The sequence below is a fragment of the Chrysochloris asiatica genome, unplaced genomic scaffold, assembly GCF_000296735.1.
Source record: "Chrysochloris asiatica unplaced genomic scaffold, ChrAsi1.0 scaffold00302, whole genome shotgun sequence".
Taxonomy (NCBI): domain Eukaryota; kingdom Metazoa; phylum Chordata; class Mammalia; order Afrosoricida; family Chrysochloridae; genus Chrysochloris; species Chrysochloris asiatica.
The window spans coordinates 972571-992270 of NW_006408820.1; the positions used below are offsets into that span (position 1 = coordinate 972571).

At 40.5% G+C, this 19700-nt stretch overlaps 1 protein-coding gene across 1 annotated transcript in view; it reads left to right on the top strand.

Annotated features, from left to right (window-relative positions):
• Positions 1–231: 231 nt before the first annotated feature.
• The window catches only part of SLC22A15 (solute carrier family 22, member 15), a 114192-nt gene continuing 94723 nt past the window's right edge, over positions 232–19700 (top strand). Inside the window, exon 1 of the mRNA XM_006874798.1 lies at positions 232–324. Within this exon, the coding sequence (XP_006874860.1) occupies positions 238–324 (87 nt within the window). The 5' untranslated portion in view covers positions 232–237. The remainder of the gene's footprint in view (positions 325–19700) is intronic.

Consider the following 19700-nt stretch of genomic DNA (forward strand, 5'->3'; position numbering starts at 1 on the left):
CCCCGCAATAGCGCGCAGCTCCAGGCTGGGCAGCCCTGCCTCCTGGCTCGCCCGACGTGCTGCCACCGTTCTGTCGCTTCCCGCGCTCCCACCGCCTTCCCGGCTGTGCGACTAGGTTCCCGCCGCCAAGGGACTCGCGCGCAGAGCCGGGCGGGGAGGGCCGAGCCGGAGGGGGCGGTGTGGGGACCGGGCTCCAGTCCCCGGCTGGGCCTCGCGGACTGTGGAGCGCTGCCCGCCATGGAGGTGGAGGAGGCGTTCCAGGCGGTGGGGGAGATGGGCATCTACCAGATGTACTTGTGCTTTTTGCTTGCCGTGCTGCTGCAGGTGAGTCCCCCATCTCTCTGCTTCCCCTCCCAGGACCGCTGACCCTTTCCCAGATCGCTGGACCCCGGATGCGGAGGCTCTGCAAACACTAGGTGTGGCGAGCCTTCCCTGTGCCGACTGCGCACGGGAAGGGCGAGGCATCTCTCTGGCCTGAGCGCAGGAATGCCAGGGTCGCCAGCGGACTGGCCAGGCTTTCTGCAGGCCCAGCCCACCCATCCTCTATCCTTGGTAAGGTCATTTGCCGGTGAAGGAAGGAGTGTTTCAAGACGGGTAATTAACCAATGAGAGCTGGTTAGTTAGGGGCATAAAACTGCATTGTTAGCTGTAATACACTGCTAACCAGTGGTACTGTCACCTTGGAATGTAGAACACAGAAGCAACCCAGATGTCCCGCCGACAAAAGGTGAATCTAGGACGTCCTCCTTCAGGCCTTCATTCACTTACCCTCTTTCCCCCAGTGTGAGGGCATTTCCTAATCCAGTACTTTCCATGCATATTTCTCTTTGGTTTAAATTTCGCAGCGTCATTCTTCCTTGGGCCAGTCAAAGTGTTAAAAACCCAATAATACCATCTATAAGGTGTGGGTTAAAAATTTTAAACGAATTCTTCCTTGTACAGAATTCTCTGAACCAACCTACTCGCACATTCCAACCTAAAAACATGGGTCTAGTTCCATATATTGAAGGTTACTCCAGAGTGCCCCTCCTGCCCTGTCTGTCCCCTTCTCTAAGTTAAATGCCAGTATTCTAATGGCATTTCATTCACATATCTTTTTTAGCAGTTTGATGGCACTTAACAACAACAGCAACTGGGTCTTATAAGCCCCATTGTGGCACTGTAGAATAAGCTCTGGACTGGTAACCACAAAGTTGTCAGTTCAAACCCACCAGTCACTCTAGGAAACCCTATATAGAATTGCTATGAGTTGCAAGTGACTTGATGGCATACAACAGCATCTCAATCCTATAGGGTCTCTGTGAATCAGAATTGACTAGGCAACAGTGTGCTTGGTTTGGGGGAATGAGCCACCTCATTCTTTCATTCAACATGTAGGTGGTGAGTGCTTCATGTTGGGCTTGGAGATGCAGTGGTAGGCACATCAAAGTTCCTGCCTTCATGAAGCTTATATTATAGTGGAGGTAGAGTGGGGTTGTTGTTGTTATGTGCTGTGGAGTTGGTTCTGACTCATAGTGACCCTGTACAGGGTTTCTTTACGGGAGCAGAAAGCCTCATCTGTCTCCCGTGGAACAGCTGGTAGTTTCGAACTGCTAACTGTGAGGTTCGCAGCCCAATTCGTAACCACTACGCTACCAGAGCTCCTTAGAGTGGGGTAGGCAGACAGTTAAACAAGTAGATACCATTAGCATGAGATGAATTGCTCTGAGAGAACTAGAGGGAGATCATGGATGCAACCACCAGCCCAGCAGTTGTTGAAACCTTGCATAAGTCAGTGTTGTAACAGGAAGATGGTGGTGGAGTTAACAGAATGATTTCTCTTTTCACTTGCATGGTTGAAATTTTAGTTAATTTCATTACCAGCCATAGGAATTGGCCAAATACAGAGGAAGAAGCAGAACAAGTTCTCAGCTCACAAATAGGAAGATTGCTGAAGTACTTTTAATCTTTCTGCTTTAGCTCTAAGTTTACTTTTCCTATGGAAAAGAATCTTCATGCTGAATTACAAAACAGTATGAGGGACTTCAAAAAGTTTGTACCATCAGTTAACATATTTTACTGCTATTCCCTTTTTGGTTTTTTTTTGGATATACACATACCACACTGAAAATATATATTCATTTAAATGTCCAAAGGGCACAGTGTGCCTGCAGGCACACTACTTTTCTCAGTCCATAGTCCTTTAGTTCTCAGTTGCTCTGTCTCTCTCCATGCCATCCCTCCACTTCAGACTAGCTAGCTGCTTCACTGATATCTCTAGCCCCCCAAGTGGCTAGGTCAGTGTCCATGGGCTTGGGAGTTCACACATCTCCCTGAACTTCAAACCAGCCACCCCTTCCCCTTTTCTGTCACCTCTCAAGGTCTTCGAGTGTCTAAGGAACATGGCCAAACTCAGCCCATGTCTTCATTGCCACCTTTCCCCCACGTCCACGTAGACAAGGGTGGTCACTAGCGAGCTTACAAGACTGCCTGTGTGTTCTCTTTGAGTTTCAGTCTTAAAAGGGGGTTTATCCTAATACACTGACTTTTCTTGCAAAGGCAAACAGCTTTTTTGATATTGTCACAGTCAAATAGTCTGCCCCCTCCTCTCCTCCCTTGTGGTCTTTCTTTTAAGAACTTTCTTCTGTTCCACTAGCAGTTCCGGGTTGGTCTGCATGTCTTTTCTGGTGGGAATGTCCCACCTCTGAGGGTTCTGGGTGGGGCTCAAGATTCCACTGAAGACCCCATATTCCACAAAGGCTTAACAATAAGCCTATTTCCCTGGGCAAATGCTAATTTTTCTTTTAGCTAATCCAATCAGTTAGAGGCTGAAGACAGGTTTGCAAGCTTTCTGTAATCATATTTCCCAATATTCCTTTCTATCCCACTTAAATGTCTGGATTGGCCAAGTAGCAGCATTGATGGACTGAAGCGTGGCAACAATAGGGAGATTGACCCAGGATCGGGCAGTGTTTCGTTCTGCTGTGCATAAGGTCACTATGAATTGGTACTGACTCAATGGCACCTAACAAGGCAGGGGAAACCAATATCCACAAAGCAGTCACGCACCTTGGCATATTTACCCTCTTTTACCCATTCAGACTATGTCTTAATCCCTATATTACAGAGCCCTGTTGTTCCAACGCTGTGTATACATCACAATCTACCTCTATCCCATTTAGCCCATGCATACCACCCTAAGTCTCCCCTGTCATCCCCATTCATTTACCCTTTCTTGTGGCACTCCCCCTTCGCTTTATTGCTCCCCCTGTCACCGAGCTGTCATGTGTTTATCCCCTAAACTGTGAGTTACTGTTCCCTCCCTCCCACCCCTGGTAACCATTAAGAATTATTCTTTTAGTGTGGAAATCTTTTCTTAAGCTGTTAATGGTTTTATACAATATTTGTCCTTTTATACCTGACTAATTTCACTCAGCATTATGTCCTTAAGGTTCATCCTTGTTATGGGGTGTTTTGCAGCTTTACCATTATTCTTTAGGGTAGCATAATATTCCATTGTGTGTATGTATCAAAAGTTTGTTTATCCATTTTTCCATTATGGGTCCTTAGGCAGTTATCATCTTTTTACTAATGTGAATAGTGCTACAATGAACATTGGTGTGCAGATATCTACTCGTGTTCTGTCTCTATTTACTGAGCTCTGGTAGCGTAGTGGTTACAAATCGGGCTGCGAACCTCAAAGTCAGCAGTTCGAAACTACCAGCCACTCTGCGGGAGAAAGATGAGGCTTTCTGCTCCCATAAAGATTGACAGCCTCGGAAACCCTGTACAGGGTCGCTATGGGTCAGAACCGTCTCTATGGCACTTAACAACAACAACAACAACAACATATACCAAGTAGAGGACTGGTAGATCATAAGGCACTTCTGGACTTCTGATGTGGTGCTGCCAGTTAATGTGGTAAACTGCAAAGTCGTTTTGGGCCATAAAGGCCGGTAGATCCAACTCACCAGCTGCTCCTCGGAAACCCTGTACAGGACACTCCTGTATAGAATCTGACTCTACGGCACTTAGCAACAACAACAACCACAGAGGTACGGTCAAGGTCCTATGACGGGTTCCAGCCTCAACAAGGAAGTGTGGGTGTCACGAAGAAGGGAGATCTGGCGGCGAAAGGGATAGAGAAAGAGAGAGACGAAATATATACAAAAAAGACAAACACATAGATATGATGCAAGCTGGCAGGTAGACAGATATGCAAACATATTGCCTAGCATTGCATGGCATGGAACTAGGTACTTCTAGTTCCATCTTTCTGAGGAAGCGCCATACCATTTTTCAGAGTGGTTAATTCCCACCAGCAATGTAGGAAGGTCCCAGTCTCCACATCTTTACCAGCATTTGTTGTCCTCTGATTTTTTGAACTTCCATTGTTACTGCTGGTGTGAGATGATATCATTGTTGTTTTGATTTGCCTCTCTTGTATAAGGAAGACCGTAGAAGAATTGATGCCTTTGAGTTATGGTGTTGGAGGAGAATATTGAAAGTGCCATGGGCTGGGAAAAGAATCAGTAGATCCGTTTTAGAAGAAGTGCAGCCAGAGTGCTCCTTCGAGGACAAGATGTCTAAACTTCGTCTCTCATACTTCGCATATATTGTCAGGAGGGACCAGTCGCTGGAGAAGGATACCATGTTTGGTAAGTGGAGGGTCAGAGAAAAAGAGGAAGACCCCCAACGAGATGGATTGGCCAAGTGGCAGCATTGATGGACTCAAGTGTGGCAACACTAGTGAGGTTGGCCCAGGATCGGGCAGTGTTTTGTTCTGCTGTGCATAAGGTTGCTATGGGTCGATACCAACTGGATGGCACCTAATAACAACAACAAAAATGGCTAATGATTGTAAACATTTCTTCATCTGTTTGTAGGCTGCCTGAATGTCTTCCTTGGTGAAATGTCTGTTCATGTCCTGTGCTCTTGTCTGATATTTCGTTGCAAACTTTTCCCCCCCAGTCTGTGTGCTCCCTTTTTACTCTTTTGGTGAAATCTTTTGATGCATATAAATTTCTAATTTTTAGTATGTCCCAGTCATCTATTTTGTACTCTGTTGTGTGTGTGTGTTTGCCATGTTTGCCTTTAAGTTTGTCCCTATTTTTTCATTGATGATCTTTATAGTTTTGGGATTTACATTTAGATCTTTAATCCATATTGAGTTAATTTATGAATATGATATATGAGATATGGGTTTTGTTTCATTCTTTTGCAAATTGATTTCCAGTTTTTCCAGCACCAGTTGAAGAGACTGTCTCTTCCCCATTTAATATATTTTGGCCCTTTGTCAAAGATCAGTTGACTGCATGTGGATGAATTTACTTCTCAGTTATAAATTCTGTTCCATTGATCTATATGTCTTTCATTGTACCAGTATCAGGCTGCTTTGATCACTGTGGCTGTGTAGCAAATTTTGAAATCAGGGTGTGAGAGACTTCCAACATTGTTCTTCTTCTTAAGCAGTTTTTCTTTTCCAATTCTCTTTCCCTTCCATATAAAGTTCACGATCATTTTTTTCCATTTCTTTAAAGAATGTTGATGGAATCTTGATTGGGATTACATTGTATCTGTAGATTGCTTTGGGTAGTATTCACATTTTCACAATGTTAAGTCTTCCTATCCATAAGCATGGAATTTTGTAAATCTCTTTTGGTTTCTTGTAGTAGTGTTTTGTAATTATCTTTGTATGGGTTTTTTGTTTCTCTGATTAGATTTATTCCTAAATATTTCATCCTTTGGGGGGCTATTGTAAATGGTGTTGTTTTCCTCATTTCCTTTTCAGAGCTGTCATTGTTAGAGTAGAAGAATCCAACTGATTTTAGTATATTGATATTGTACCCTGCCACTTTGCTGAATCTTCCAATGAATTCCAGTATTTTTTTTTTTGTTTATTTTTTTGCTGAGTCTTTGGAATTTTCCATGTATGGCATTGTATCATCTGCAAATAGAGAGTGTTTTACTTCTTTGCCAATTTGGATGCCTTTAATTTCCCTTTCTTGCCTTATTCCTCTGGCTAAGACTTCCAACACAGTATTGAATAGGAGTGGTGATAACAGACATCCTTGTCTGGTTCCTGTTCACAAAAGGAAAGCTTTCAGTTTCTCTCCATTGAGAGTGATGTTGACTGGTGGTTTTGTATATATGCTCTTAATTATGTTGAGGAATTTCACTTCAATTTCTACTTTGTTGAGTGGTTTTATGAGGAATGGTTGTGTTGTTTTTTGTCAAATGCCTTTTCTGCATCAGTCAATATAATCATGTGTAATACACACACACACACACACACATACACACACACATACATGTATACTGGATTACATTGATTGTTTTTCTAATATTGAACCATCCGTGCAGCCCTGGTATGAATCCCACCTGGTCATGATGTAGTATTTTTTTTGATACATTGTTGAATTCTATTGGTTAAGACTTTGTTCAGAATTTTAAATCTGTGTTCATGAGGGATATTGGCCTATAGTTTTCTTTTTCAGTGATGTCCTTCCCTGGGTTTGGTATGAGGATTATGCTTACTTCATAAAATGTATTAGGAATTTTTCCATTCATTTCTAAATTCTGGAATAGTTTGAGTAGAATTGGTGTCAGTTCTCTGAATGTTTGGTAAAATTCACTAGTAAAGCCATCTGGGCCTGGCCTTACTTTGGTTGGGAGTGTTTTGATGACATGGTCAATGTCTTCTTTCGTTATCCGTCTGTTCAGGTTTTCAACTTTACTCTGTATAAGTTTCAGTAAGTTGTGTTTTTCTAAAAAATGTATCCATTTCCTCTAGATTTTTAACTTTGTTGGAGTACAACTCTACATAGTATTCTGTTATCCTTTTTATTTCCAAATTGGTTCTGTTGTAACATGACCCATGTGGTTTCTTATGCATGTTATTTGTGCCTTTTTCCTCTTTTCTATTTATTGTCTATTTCTTCAATTCTATTAGTGTTTGTTTTATGTATTTTGGGTGTCTTTCAATGGGAGCATAGGTATTTATTATGGTTATGTCCTTTTGTTCCATTGGCCCTTTAATCATAAAATAATGTCCTTCTTTGACTTTTATGTTAGTCTTTGCCTTAAGGCTTATTTTATCAGAGATTAGTACTGCCACTCCTGTTCACTTTTTATTGCAATTAGCTTGGTATATTTTTTCCCATTCTTTTATTTTTAATCTGTTTTTTGCCCTTATGTGTAAGGTGTGTCTTTTGTACACAGCATATTGAAGGATCTTGTTTTCTTATCCATTCTGCTACTCTCTGCCTCTTGACTGGTGCATTTAATCCATTGACATACATTGTAATTATCAGTAGATATGGATTAAGTACTGTCATTATGCTGTTTGGTATGTTTTTTGGTGTCATGCTGCTGGTTTCTTTGTTCTGTATGTTTTCCTGTGCTGAGTTCAGTTTTTTGTGCTTTTTCTTGTCAATTTCTTCATAGTTTTAATGTTTTCATAATCTTCTTAGACTTCCTTTTTCTTGATTTGATGTGGAGATGTATTGTTTCTTTGAGGTTACCCTATATTTTGTTAAGCTTTTCGTCTTTTTATGACAGTCTGGTTTTTCTTTTAAGTTTTTTATTGTGGATTGAGTGAAAGTTTACAGGGCAGATGATCAGTTTTACATTCAACAAATCATATACTTTGTTTCATTACAATGATTATAATCCCCTCCACGTACGTATTTCTGTCTAGTCATTTCATTTTAGCTTTTTTTTTTTTCTAAACACTCAGGCATATATAATAATTTAAACCACCAAAGGGCACATTCTGCAAGCCTGCCTCCTGGCCACGAGCTCTCAGTCCTTCTCTCTCTCTCTTTTTTATTTTTTATAGGTTTTTATTGTAAGGTTTACATGGAAAACTACCAGTTTTACATTCATCCTATTGTATTTCATTTCATTGCAATGATTACAATCCCCTCCATGCATCATTAAATAACCAAAGGATACACCCCACAGGCCCACCCCCCGGCCATCAGCACACAGCCCCTCTCCTTCCCTGAGTTCAGTTTTCCCAGCCGCTCCATCTGTCCACATCTGTTTTATTCTGAGATATATCTGATCTCCTTACCACCTTGATCTCTATTACTGTACTTTTCCCTTCTTTCACTTTGCAGTTTGTCCTGATCTTAGACTGAGCTCCTAGATCCCTAATTTCATTCTTGTAGTTTTGTTCTGCTCTGGAGTCTTTCATCTCTTGACTAAATTCTGCATGGTGTTGCCACATTTGTCAATATCTGGTTGTTGTCTGCTCTTGTTGGTTCTTAGTCCAAAGAACTCCCTTTAATATGTTTTGGAGTGCTGGCTTGGTCTTTACAACATCCCTTAATTTCTGTGTATCCTGAGATGTTCTGATTTTGCCATCATATTTGATTGATAACTTTGCTGGGTATATAATTCTTGGTTGGCAGTTTATTTCTTTCACAGTTTTGTATATGTCTCCCCAATGTCTTAGCTGCATGATTTCTCCATAGAAATCATAGCTTAATCTTATTGGCTTACCTTTGTAGGTAGCACTTCTTTTTTCCTTAGCTGCTTTCAGGATTCTCTCCTTGTCTTTGATTTTGTAAAGTTTTATTATGATATGTCTTGGTGATTTTCTAACCTGCTTGGAGTTCATTCAGCTTCCTGAATGCTTATTTTCTCTTCTTTCAAGATGTTAGGGAAATTTTCTTCTAGCAGCTCTTCAACAGTATCATCTGTGGTTTTCTTTGTCTCTTCCTGCTCTGGAAGTCCAGTCAGCCTCAGGTTATTTCTCTTCATGTTGTTCCACATGAATCTTAGGCTTTCTTCAGATTTGTTCATTCTTTTTTCTGCTTGTTCTTCTATCTTAGCAATATTGAGACATTTGTCTTCAAGCTCCCTGATTCTGGCTTCCATCCCTTTAATTCTACTCCTTTGCTCTTTCAGTGTACTTTCCATTTCTGATACTTTAGTATTGATTGTTTGGATCCTTCTTTTCAAGTCTTATATTGTCTCCAATGGTATATCTATTTTGTTTGATTGTTCCTATAGCACTTTTCTGACTTCTTCCTTATTTCTCCACACCTTTCTGTGGAACATTTGGATGCACCTCTTCCCCCTCCAATGCAATTCCTATCTCTTCTTCTTGGTCATTTGTTTGAGCTACTCTGTCTTGTTTCTGCATGTGAATACAAATTTTCTGCTGCTTTTTAGGCATTGTGTATTTGAATTAATTAGATGAATGTATGTATGTTGGTATGTAGTCCTGGTGTGGCTCTGTGGGCTAATGTGCCAGACTGCAAAGTCATTTGAACTTCAAGGTCAGTGGTTCAAGCTCACCAGCTGCTCCTTGGAAACCCTATACAGGGTTGCTATGGGTCGGAATTGACTCGACAGCACTTAACAACAACAATGTTTGTATAACCTTAAGCATTCTCCAGTTGCCTCCTGTTTGGTGTGATCAGGAGGTGGGCTTCCCTGTTCACTGCTCTTACTGCTCATTTCACAGTGCTTTTAGCAGGTATTGGTTGTTGACACTGCTCTGGTGTATAGCAGCTGGTACTGGCTTTGCCCAATTGGTGGGGCTTTAGGGGATACAATTGGAGCTGGGCTGTGTGGCCACAGTTGCTGTCTCTTGTCAGGTGAGGCACAAAGAGAAGTGCTTCCACAAGTCAGAAGGAGGACCAAAAATCAAGACTAAAAATAAAAGTTGAATGTCAGAAAAACCCAGGAACACTAATATATATGAAACTTGGAAAAGGAGAAGGAAAAAAAAAAAAAGACAAATTAGGGGAAAATATGAGTAATTCACTAGCACCTCTAATGGACTCTTGCCTTCAGTGTCGACTGAGAAATTTCACAATGTTCTTGCTGTGCCACGTGATCTAATACAGGCCTTGGCCTTTTTTTTTTTTCTTTCTTTCCTCCCCTCAAGTCCATTTAGCTGTTTCTCCTAATGAGAACCAGCCCAGGGCTGGCCAGAACTGCTTTCAAAGAGACGCCTGGAGAAGTTTCTTCATGATGTCTCTTCACCCTTCAATTTTGTGCCCAGCAGCACAGATCAATGCCAATCTTTGGCGTATCTCAGAACCTTGTATATGCAGTGTAGGACCTTCACTGGGGGTATCTATTTATACAAGTCTCCCCTCTGCTCACCAGCGCTGAGATGAGTAGACTGTTATATGGTCACGTGAATGAGGGGGAAATTCCCTTCTGGAAATAGCAATTCAGTATATGTATGGGTCTTCTGGGTGGTGGTGTGAGAGGTGGGAAATGATACAGAGCTGGAACCCTGGGCTTCTTCAAGGTTACTTCAGACTCCACACTCCACAGGGTTGTCAATCACATGTCCACAAAGAGGTGTGTGCTTTAGGATCTCCTGTCTCCCCCTGATGTTATGCCTTGTGCAGAAGAGTACAAGGAATACTCCTGCCCCTCTCATTTCTGTAATTGTGGGAATGACTCTGGAGTTGACAGCAGAAAAGGAATGATCACAGCTCACACAAGAAACCCAGATGTTATCATAACACTGGTCATTTTTCACTGTTTGCCCAAATAGGTGACAAAGCGTGCTCATCATGTCTGTGATATGGTCACGTGAGTGACGAGGAAGTTCACTTCTGGAAATGTCAGTGCAGTGTATGTAAGGATCTTCTGAGTGGTGGGGTGGAAGGTGATATAGAGCTGGTCACTTCAGACTCCACATTCCACTGGATTGTGTACCTCACGTCCACACAGAACTCTGGGCTTTAGGACTTCCAGTCTCCCCCTGATGTCACTCCAGGACTGAGATGACTGAGGAGCTACTGTCACAATTACCATTGAAGTGTCCTCCATTATCTTGTAATTACTTTTCCACGAACTTTTAAAAACTCCCTTGCATTCAACCACATAATATATCCACAATACAGAGGAAATAGAATTGTAACCACAGTGTTCACGTGTAACACAGTTTGATAAAACTCTTTTCTTCTTTTAACCAGGAATTCTAGGAATGTAGCTCACTCTGAGCAATCCCACCTTTCATTCTCTACCTTCTACCTCTTATATTATTGTCTCATCAGCCTAGCCAGCTATGTGCTGGCTGAAGTTTAAGTTTATCTGGAATGCATGCAGTGTGATATTAAAACATCCAGTGTTCTGGGTTTAGGACCTGTTAAGTTTTCTTGACTTACTTTCATTTATGGTTGCCCCAGTTGGTTAGTTTGATGCCAAAGAGTCTTAAAGCCTTGCCCTTCCCATGATCATTGACTTTTCACCCATCTCTGGCTGATGTGTGATCAGCATTTGCCATAGAAGATCCAGGTCTGAGAGTGTTAGGAATGAGTGACTGTTTATCTTGTAGGTATATACTGGGGAGGTGTCCTGTAACTGTGTTTATATGAATGGAGGTGCTACACCGATCCAAGCAGAAGTGAACCATTCACAGCTGCTACATGTTTGTGAAGATTTACGCACCCCAATGAGATGCATGATCCTTGTGGTTCTAGGCTGCCCAAAACTAGCCAGGCTATGAGAGTGGAATCTCTTTAAGAACGCCACCAAGTCTGTTGTTGTAGGCAGTATGGGTTCCAAGACCTCAACTTGGGGTAGGAGTACTGGTGAGTCCCATTCAGTACACAGACTCCTGGTGTAGTGTTGTAGGTTCAGCCTTGGACTGTGAACCATAAAGTCAGCAGTTCAAACCCACCAGCTGCTCCTTGGAGATCCATACAGGGTTGCTATGGGTTGGAACCAACTCGACAGCACTTAATAGTAACAACAACAATTCAAGGAGTAATAGGCTTACATGGGAGATGCTTGATGTTTATCTTCCTTTAAAACCAAAGGAGTTGTGTATTATTGTCCAAGAGTTGTGCAGACCAAAATACATGTGGGCACTGCTAGAGAGAGGGAGCCTCTACTTGTGTGTTTATCCTTTGGAGAGATCATCATCTTTTGCTTAAAATGGTTTTACATCAAATGTCCTGTTAAAATGAAGAGCAGAAAACAGTTATATTCCATAGCCAATTCTAAAGACCGTTGTTGTTGTTATTAAGTGCTGCAAAGTCGGTTCTAACTCATAATGACCCTTTATAGTGTTTCCAAGGAGTGGTTGATCAGTTTGAGCCACTGACCTTGTGGCTCAAACCAACCTTGTGGTCAAGTGCTTACCCTACAACCACACACCTATTTTCTTTAGCCTTTGGTGCCCTCATGTAGAGCATCGAAAGTCACTGTAATATTCAGCTTTCTTTGACTTACTTTCACACTCATTGCAAACACAATCTTTGGAATCTGCTGTTACAGTCAACTTGAAGAATAGATGCAGATTTTTGTAGACTTCTGTATTCGCCCTGACAGGATGCAGAAGGCACGATAATAGTAATAGGTGGTTTCAAAGGATATAAGCAGAAAGCCAATGACAAAATCTTGCCTATAAAAAAGTTACTGCGGTAATAACAAGTCATACCCAAACCAGCAAACCAACCAAACAAAAACCAGTTTCTCTAGAGTCTCGTCCAAGTCATGGACACCCCAGGTGTGCCACGGTAGAGCTGTGCTCCTCTGGGTTTTCAGTGATTGCTTTTTCAGAAGTAGATACCCAGACCTTTCTTCTGAAGGTCCTCTGGGTGAACTCAAACCACTTACCTTGTGATTAGCAGCAGGGTATTTTACTGTTTGTGCCTCCAAAGTCCTAAACTAGCAATACCATTTATAATTTTACGGTTAGAAAACTTCATATATAAAAAGTATACGTGCCCTCCCTAGAATAAGAGTTATTTGTGGTATTTAAATATGAATAATCCTGTTTGCTTTTAGTACTGTTTCCACTTTCCAGTGGTGATTCAGAATTGTACCATCATTATTACTCGGTGTGTGTGTGTGTGATTGTTTGTTAGGCTGTCTGAAAGAGAAAGATTAAAATATACTCTTTATTATAATTCTTTGTTTTGTTAGACATAAAAACACTCCTGTGTTCTAAGCCCATCTCCTTAATTTTCTTTAAGAGTAGGTTATAGTCAATTTGTGCAAGATTTAAAAAATCCATTCATAAACAGAAGCACGTAACCGGTAACAAACATTCGTTTCACCAATAAAACTGTCTTGCCACTGTGACCTCAACTTGGTTGTTGGTGTAGTCTGGTGTTGTAGGGTACGTTCTTTCAGTGTAAACTCTTAATAACCTCAGCATTATTTTTCAGATCCTAGAGCTACCAGTGCATTCATACCATCCATGCAGTAAACATCTTTACACGGTGCTTAAGAAAGTGGAATGATTGAATAAGTACTCTGCAGAAGAAGAAGCTGTAATAGTCAGCACGTGAAAAGATGTGTAACTTCCATGGTCATGACCATCTGAGACAGGCATATTAAAATGACTATGAAATACCATTTCATACTTATTACATAAGCAAACATTAAAATGTCTAATAGTACAAGTGTAATAAAAATGAGGGAACTGTCCCATCTAGTCATCAATTTGGCACCATCTAGTACAATTAAAACCCAGCATTAGATCCTAACTCTATATTCTGGTGTGGTGCTGTGGGTTAATGTGCCAGCAGACTGCAAAGCCGTTTGCACTTCGAGGTCAACAGTTCAAGCTCACCAGCTGCTCCTTGGAAACCCTATATAGGGTTGCTATGGGTCGGAACTGACTTTTGATGGCACTTAACAACAACAACAACATACATGCTTAGTATCTCACAAATGTGCGTTAGAAGATACAAAGGAATTTCAAAAACTTTGTGGAAACTGAGAGAAAATCGAATTTTCCATGAACTTTTTGAGTCCCCCTCGTAAGTGGTGGCAGTGGTCGTTCTAGGTGACTTGTAGCCACTAAAGCACTGCCCCATCCTGAGCTGTCCTCATAATTGTTGTTAGGTTTGAGCCCATTGTTGCTCAGTGTGTCAGTTCATCTCTTTTTCGTTGTCCCTTTGCTTTACTAAGCTTAATGTCTTTTTCCAGGGACTCTTGACAACGTGTCCAAATTATGAGAGATGAAATCATGCTTCCAAAGAGCATTCTGCATGTACTTCTTCTAAGACAGACTTTTTTGTTAGTTGATGGTACACTCAATAATAAAATTCAAATGCTTATATTAGCTTCTTCTCTGGTTTTCTTAATTGATTGTCCAACTTTCACATGCATATGTTGTTGTTGTGAAGTGCTGTCAGTTCGGTTCTGACTCATAGCAGCCCTGTGTAGGGCTTCCAAGGAGCGGCTGGTGGGTTTGAACCACAGACCTTGTGGTTCAAACGGACCTTGCAGTCTAGTACTTTATCTCACAGCGCCACACCAGTCTATTGAAGATACGATAGCTTAGGTCAGGTGCACCTTGATTCTCAAACTGACTTTTTTGCCCTTTAACATTTTAAAGAGGTCTTATGCAGCATATTTGCTTAATGCAGTATGTCATTTGATTTCTTGCGTGCTGCTTAATTGAGTGTCCCAACCAAAATGAAGTCTTTGACAACTTCAATCTCTTCTCCATTTACTATGATGTTATTTATTGGTCTAGTTACGAGGATTTTTGTTTTCTTTACACTGAGGTACAGTCCATGCCAAAGGTATAGTCTTTGATGTTTATCAGTAAGTATTTTAAGTCCTCTTGGCTTCCCACAAACAAGATTCCCTTATAAGTAGAGGTATGGAGTTGTAATACCAACATTATAAACCGTCAAAAGACATACCAGGCTCCCTTATAGGGTATTGTATTCTAATACCAACATTAGAAACCATCTAAATCATTCTCATCAAGGGAACAGCTAATTAAATTGTGGTATGAATTAAATTCAAGAGTATAAAACAGTTACAATGAACCAATTATAGATCATAGACCTTTACATGGATAAATCTCTAAAATCAATGTTAAGTGAAAAAAAAATCAGAGTGATACATACAAGGTGATACATACATGTAAGACAAAATTTAAAAACCACATGAAACAATATGTATTTTGGGTATGAAGTATAGGAACAATGTAGTAAAAACACAAACACTTGCAAGTAATTGATCCATAGCTGCTATATAACATTGGTTGCTTTTTTGGGAAGGAAGAACAGGATAGGCCTGAGGAGAATACAAAGGGGATTCCATTTGTATTTGTAACATTGTATTGAGTTGGTTCTGAAACATTGTGACCCTGTCTAGGGTTTTTGAGGCTGTAAATCTTTGAAGGAGCAGAAAGCCTCATCTTCCTCCCCTATAGTGGCTGGTGGGCTCAAACCGCTGACCTTGTGCTTCTCAGTCTAGTGCTTATCATACTCTAGATAATACTCATCAAAAAAGAAAAAACTAGAAAATGCAAAAAAGAAAGAAGAAGAAAGTCAGGAGAGTGTCTACTACCATACAGAGAGAAAACATAGTCATATTTTGGTGTATAACCTTCCAGACTTTTCATGTTGCAAATATGTACCTTTGTATTTTTGAGTGTAACTGACTGTTATAACTTAATTTTGTCTTTCAACTATATTGTGAATGCCTTGCTGTTCTCTTAAGTGAATGAATAACTACACGCTTTCAGTGACTATAATAAGTATTCTACTGTGTGACTAGATCATCACTTGCTTTAATGCAGTTCTTTTGTAGGTTATTTCTCCTTTTTTTCCATTCTAAAATAACAATTGTGAGGATGGTGCAAAACGGGACAGTATTTCCTTCTGTTGTGCATGGTCGCTCTGAGTTGGAGCTGACTCATCAGTACCTAACAACGATAAAACCTATGTTGATGGGGCAATTCTTTTGCTCTGGTCTTCATTTCTCCCTGGTTGATTGCCACTTTTCTCAAGCTCAAACATCTCCTGATTCCATTCCTCTCATTTCCTCCAGCTGCTCGTTGTCCCAGTGTTGTGGATAGAATCATGTATATGCATATGCACTCAGCATTGGTGGCACAATTTGCAAGGAATTAACTAAATATATGGTAGACTTTTATGTACACAGAGGTAGGTTGGCTTCCTTTGGATATAGAAATAAATGACAGGGCTTGTGAGGTGCTAGAGCACCTGCTGCAGCCTTCCAAACATGGAAAACTCAAAAGGTTACTCCTTTACTTTTGCCCCCCCAGACCTTACCCACTGCAAAAACATCCTAGCCAACAGTTGGTATCATAACACTGTGTTTATTTTTATAGGTCATCTAGCAAGTAGTATCTTCATTGGTATAAAATCCTTTTCTCTATAAATTTACTTCAGCTAAGACATTTTGGATTAATTTAACTGAAGAGTTCATGAAGCAGCAGACAGAAAATGAATATGTGACAGTCAGGAAAGGGCTGTTCAGATGACTCAAGAAAGCAGAGCTAGAACTCTAAAAATAGGTTCTCTACTTGTCTCATTTGGCTTGGGCTGTTTCTTTTGCCTAAAAATTACTTCCCCTGGTGTTTTTTTTTTTTCATTAATCCTCTAAGCAGTCTTTCACTACTTTACTCAAGTATTACCTTCTACACAACTTGGTCAAAGTTCTTATAGTTATAATTCACATCGGCTTTCTTTGTACTTCCACAAACTTAATTTCTGCAGTGGCTGATAAAGTATTTGCTACACTCAGCCTTGTATTCATAACTTTTTATATAGATATATTTGTTGTCCTCACTGTTACTTACCTATCTCTGTATTCACCGGAGGTTATAATACAATATGTTATAAAGTGTTAGTCTTCACTAAAACTTTTCAAAAATTAAAAGGAGTTAAAATCACAAAAGGAAGTCTGGTTGGATGCTGGGATTCCTATTTTGTGAGACAAGAGACGAAAGGAAACAGCAACAGAAAAGACAGGGCAGTAATTTGTCCAAAGTCTTAATTGGTAGTTGGAATAAAGAATAAGTTCCAGAATTACTTTAAATTTATTGAAGATTATTATTTTTGTAACACCAATTTGCAAGGAATTAACTAAATATATGGTAGACTTTTATGTACACAGAGGTAGGTTGGGTTCCTTTGGATATAGAAATATAGGATAAAGTTTCTTTCTTCCAGGAAATGATACATAGTTAGAAAATTAGAATGCAATTATATCTACACAATTAACTAATAGTACAAAGCAGTATTTCCCCAATTAGTAATAAAGCCAATGAATACTTTGGAAATTCAGGAAAGGGAGAGATCCATTTTGTGTAGAGCTGTTGTTTAACTGTTGATTAAGAGGGGGACTTAAGGTAAGATGGTGGACTAGGCAGACACATTACATGAAGTAGCGTAGTGGTTATGAATCGGCCTGCAAACTGCAAGGGCAGCAGTTCGAAACTACCAGCTGTTCTGCAGGAGAAAGATGAGGCTTTTTGCTCCCATAAAGATTTACAGCCTCAGAAACCCTGTACAGGGTCACTATGAATTGGAACTGACTTCACGGCACATAACCATCACCATCTACTACAAAGATAAACGAGAGACTAAAAAAAACAGACTCAGGGAAAAATCCTGGAACCCAGAACTTCAGAGGAAAGGTTAGAAAGTGGATTGAATGTTTGCTGGGAGGAGAAACAGAGTAAGGATGGCAAGAGAGGGAGACAGAGTGTCTTGATGAATGGTTGACAAGACAAGTTGTGACCATCTTGTGAGCAACTTTGCCAATAGAAAGTAGCCTGACAGAGCAGATTCACACAGGTGACAGGAAAGGTGTGATTACAAGTGTGGCCAGCTCCCATCCTCATCCATCCCCAGTGCAGACTCTACTCTCCAGGAGTTCAGAGTCACTTGGTTGGGAGTTATACCAGTTTCAGTTGGGGGCCAGTTGTTTCTCTTTGGTACCTGGATTCAACGGACCTCAGTTTTATATCTACAGAACCCACAGAGTTACCAGACTAGTATTTAACCAGTCACCCTGCCCCTAGCTGCCCTGTGGTCCTAACAGGCACTGAAACCAGCTCCACCTAGGGCCTCCAGGAACTACTTCTTGATTGAGTGTCCTAACACTGATGACACTAGGCCTATAGGAACTCCATCGAGGGTCAGGAACTCAGCTGTCCATCCCTCTCACACCCACCTCATGAGCTCTGTGGCTTTGCAGGGGCCTCCCAGAGTTTTCCCCTCTCCAGGTCCAAAAGCTACACTGTTGTTTTTGTTTTTGTTTGGGGGTTTGTTTTCTTCCTTTTTCTGTTTCATTGTTTTTGTTTATTCGTTTTCCTCCTCCTTCTCTTTCCATTTCCTTGAATTTTATCCTCTTTAGCTCTGTTTTATTTTTCCTTCTTTGCTTTTGTTTCTCATGTCCTCTCTTCTTTATTTCCCACCTTTGACCTTTCTTTACGACTCTCTAACTCTCTACTCTCTCTCTCCTTTTATCTTCCCTCTCTCTGGTTTTTCTACTTTTATTTTATTTTTTTATTCCTTCCTTTTATTTTCTCTCTTATTTTTCTCTTCTGTAGTTCCATTTCCCTGACCCTCTTTTATCTTTATACTTATTATATTCTTTTGTTCTAGTCACTGCCTGTTTCTATTTCTTTTTTCTCTTTTCATTGTTGGTCCTTGTTAGTTTATTTTATTTTGTATGTGTATGTGTGTGTATGCGTGTGTGGTGGTGGTGGTTGTCTTTTTCACCCAGCAGGAGACAGCATCCTTTTTCCATGTATCCTAGCTACAGCCATACCCTCTGCATCTCCGCCTACTAGATCAGAGTTAATACCAGCTCCTATACAAGTCAAACCCCCACTAAACTGAGGTGCATGAACAGCGGATAAGAATGATGTGCACACTTCCATTCTCTGCCTGGTGTGGTACTGTAGGATAAGTGCTAGACTGCAGGGTTGGTTTGAGCTGCAAGGTTGGTGGCTCATACTCACCAGCCATTCCTTGGAAACCCTATAATGGGTCACTATGAGTTGGAACTGACTCAGCGGCACTTAGCAACAACAACAACAACCCTCACCCACAGGGCACAGTTGGTGAAAGCCTTAGAGCATATCAACATATAATAATCTTTTAAATACATATATAGCAACCCCACAATGCTCTGGAGACAACGGATAATTTTAGCTCACACAAAGAATCAAGCAAAAGGCTCAAATAAATGATCAAGATGCAAAGCCAGATCTGAGGAAGAAAAGGTAATGGAAGTAACTGAAAAAGAATTCAAAAGAATGATAGGTACCTTCAAAAGATTGACAGAAAGAACGAGGAAAGCAAGGAGAGCACAGAAGAAACTTTAGAAGAATTCAGGAAACACTACAAGAATAAATAGACAAAATAAAATGCAAATTTCAAAATGATACAAAACCTGCAATTAGAAAACCAGATGATTAGTACTAAGATTACAGAAATGGGCAATACATTGAAAGGGCAAAAGAGTAGATTTGAAGCAATTGAAGCCCAAATTAATGACTGAAGATAAATCTCACAAAATGAGTTTGCTAGAAAAATAATCAAAAATCCCCAAAGAAATCCTGAGTTCCATGAAGAGGAACACTTTAAGGGTAATCAGGATTCCAGAACAGGAACAGACAATAAAACACAGAGAAAATTGTCAAACAGTTGTTGGAAGAAAACTTAGTTAACATCATAAAAGATGCACAAATAAGCATACAAGAAGCTGAATGAACCCCAAAGAGAATAGATCCCCAAAGAAAATCACCAAGGCATATCATAATCAAACTTTCCAAAATCTAAGACAGTCAAATAATCCTGAGAGCAGCTCAGGAAATAAGAACATTACCTACAAAGGAGAACCAATAAGACTAAGCTCTGATTTCTCAGCAGAAACCATGCAGGCAAGAAGGCAGTAGGATGGCATATACAAAACTCTGAAAGGAAAAAACTTGCCAGCCAAGAATCATA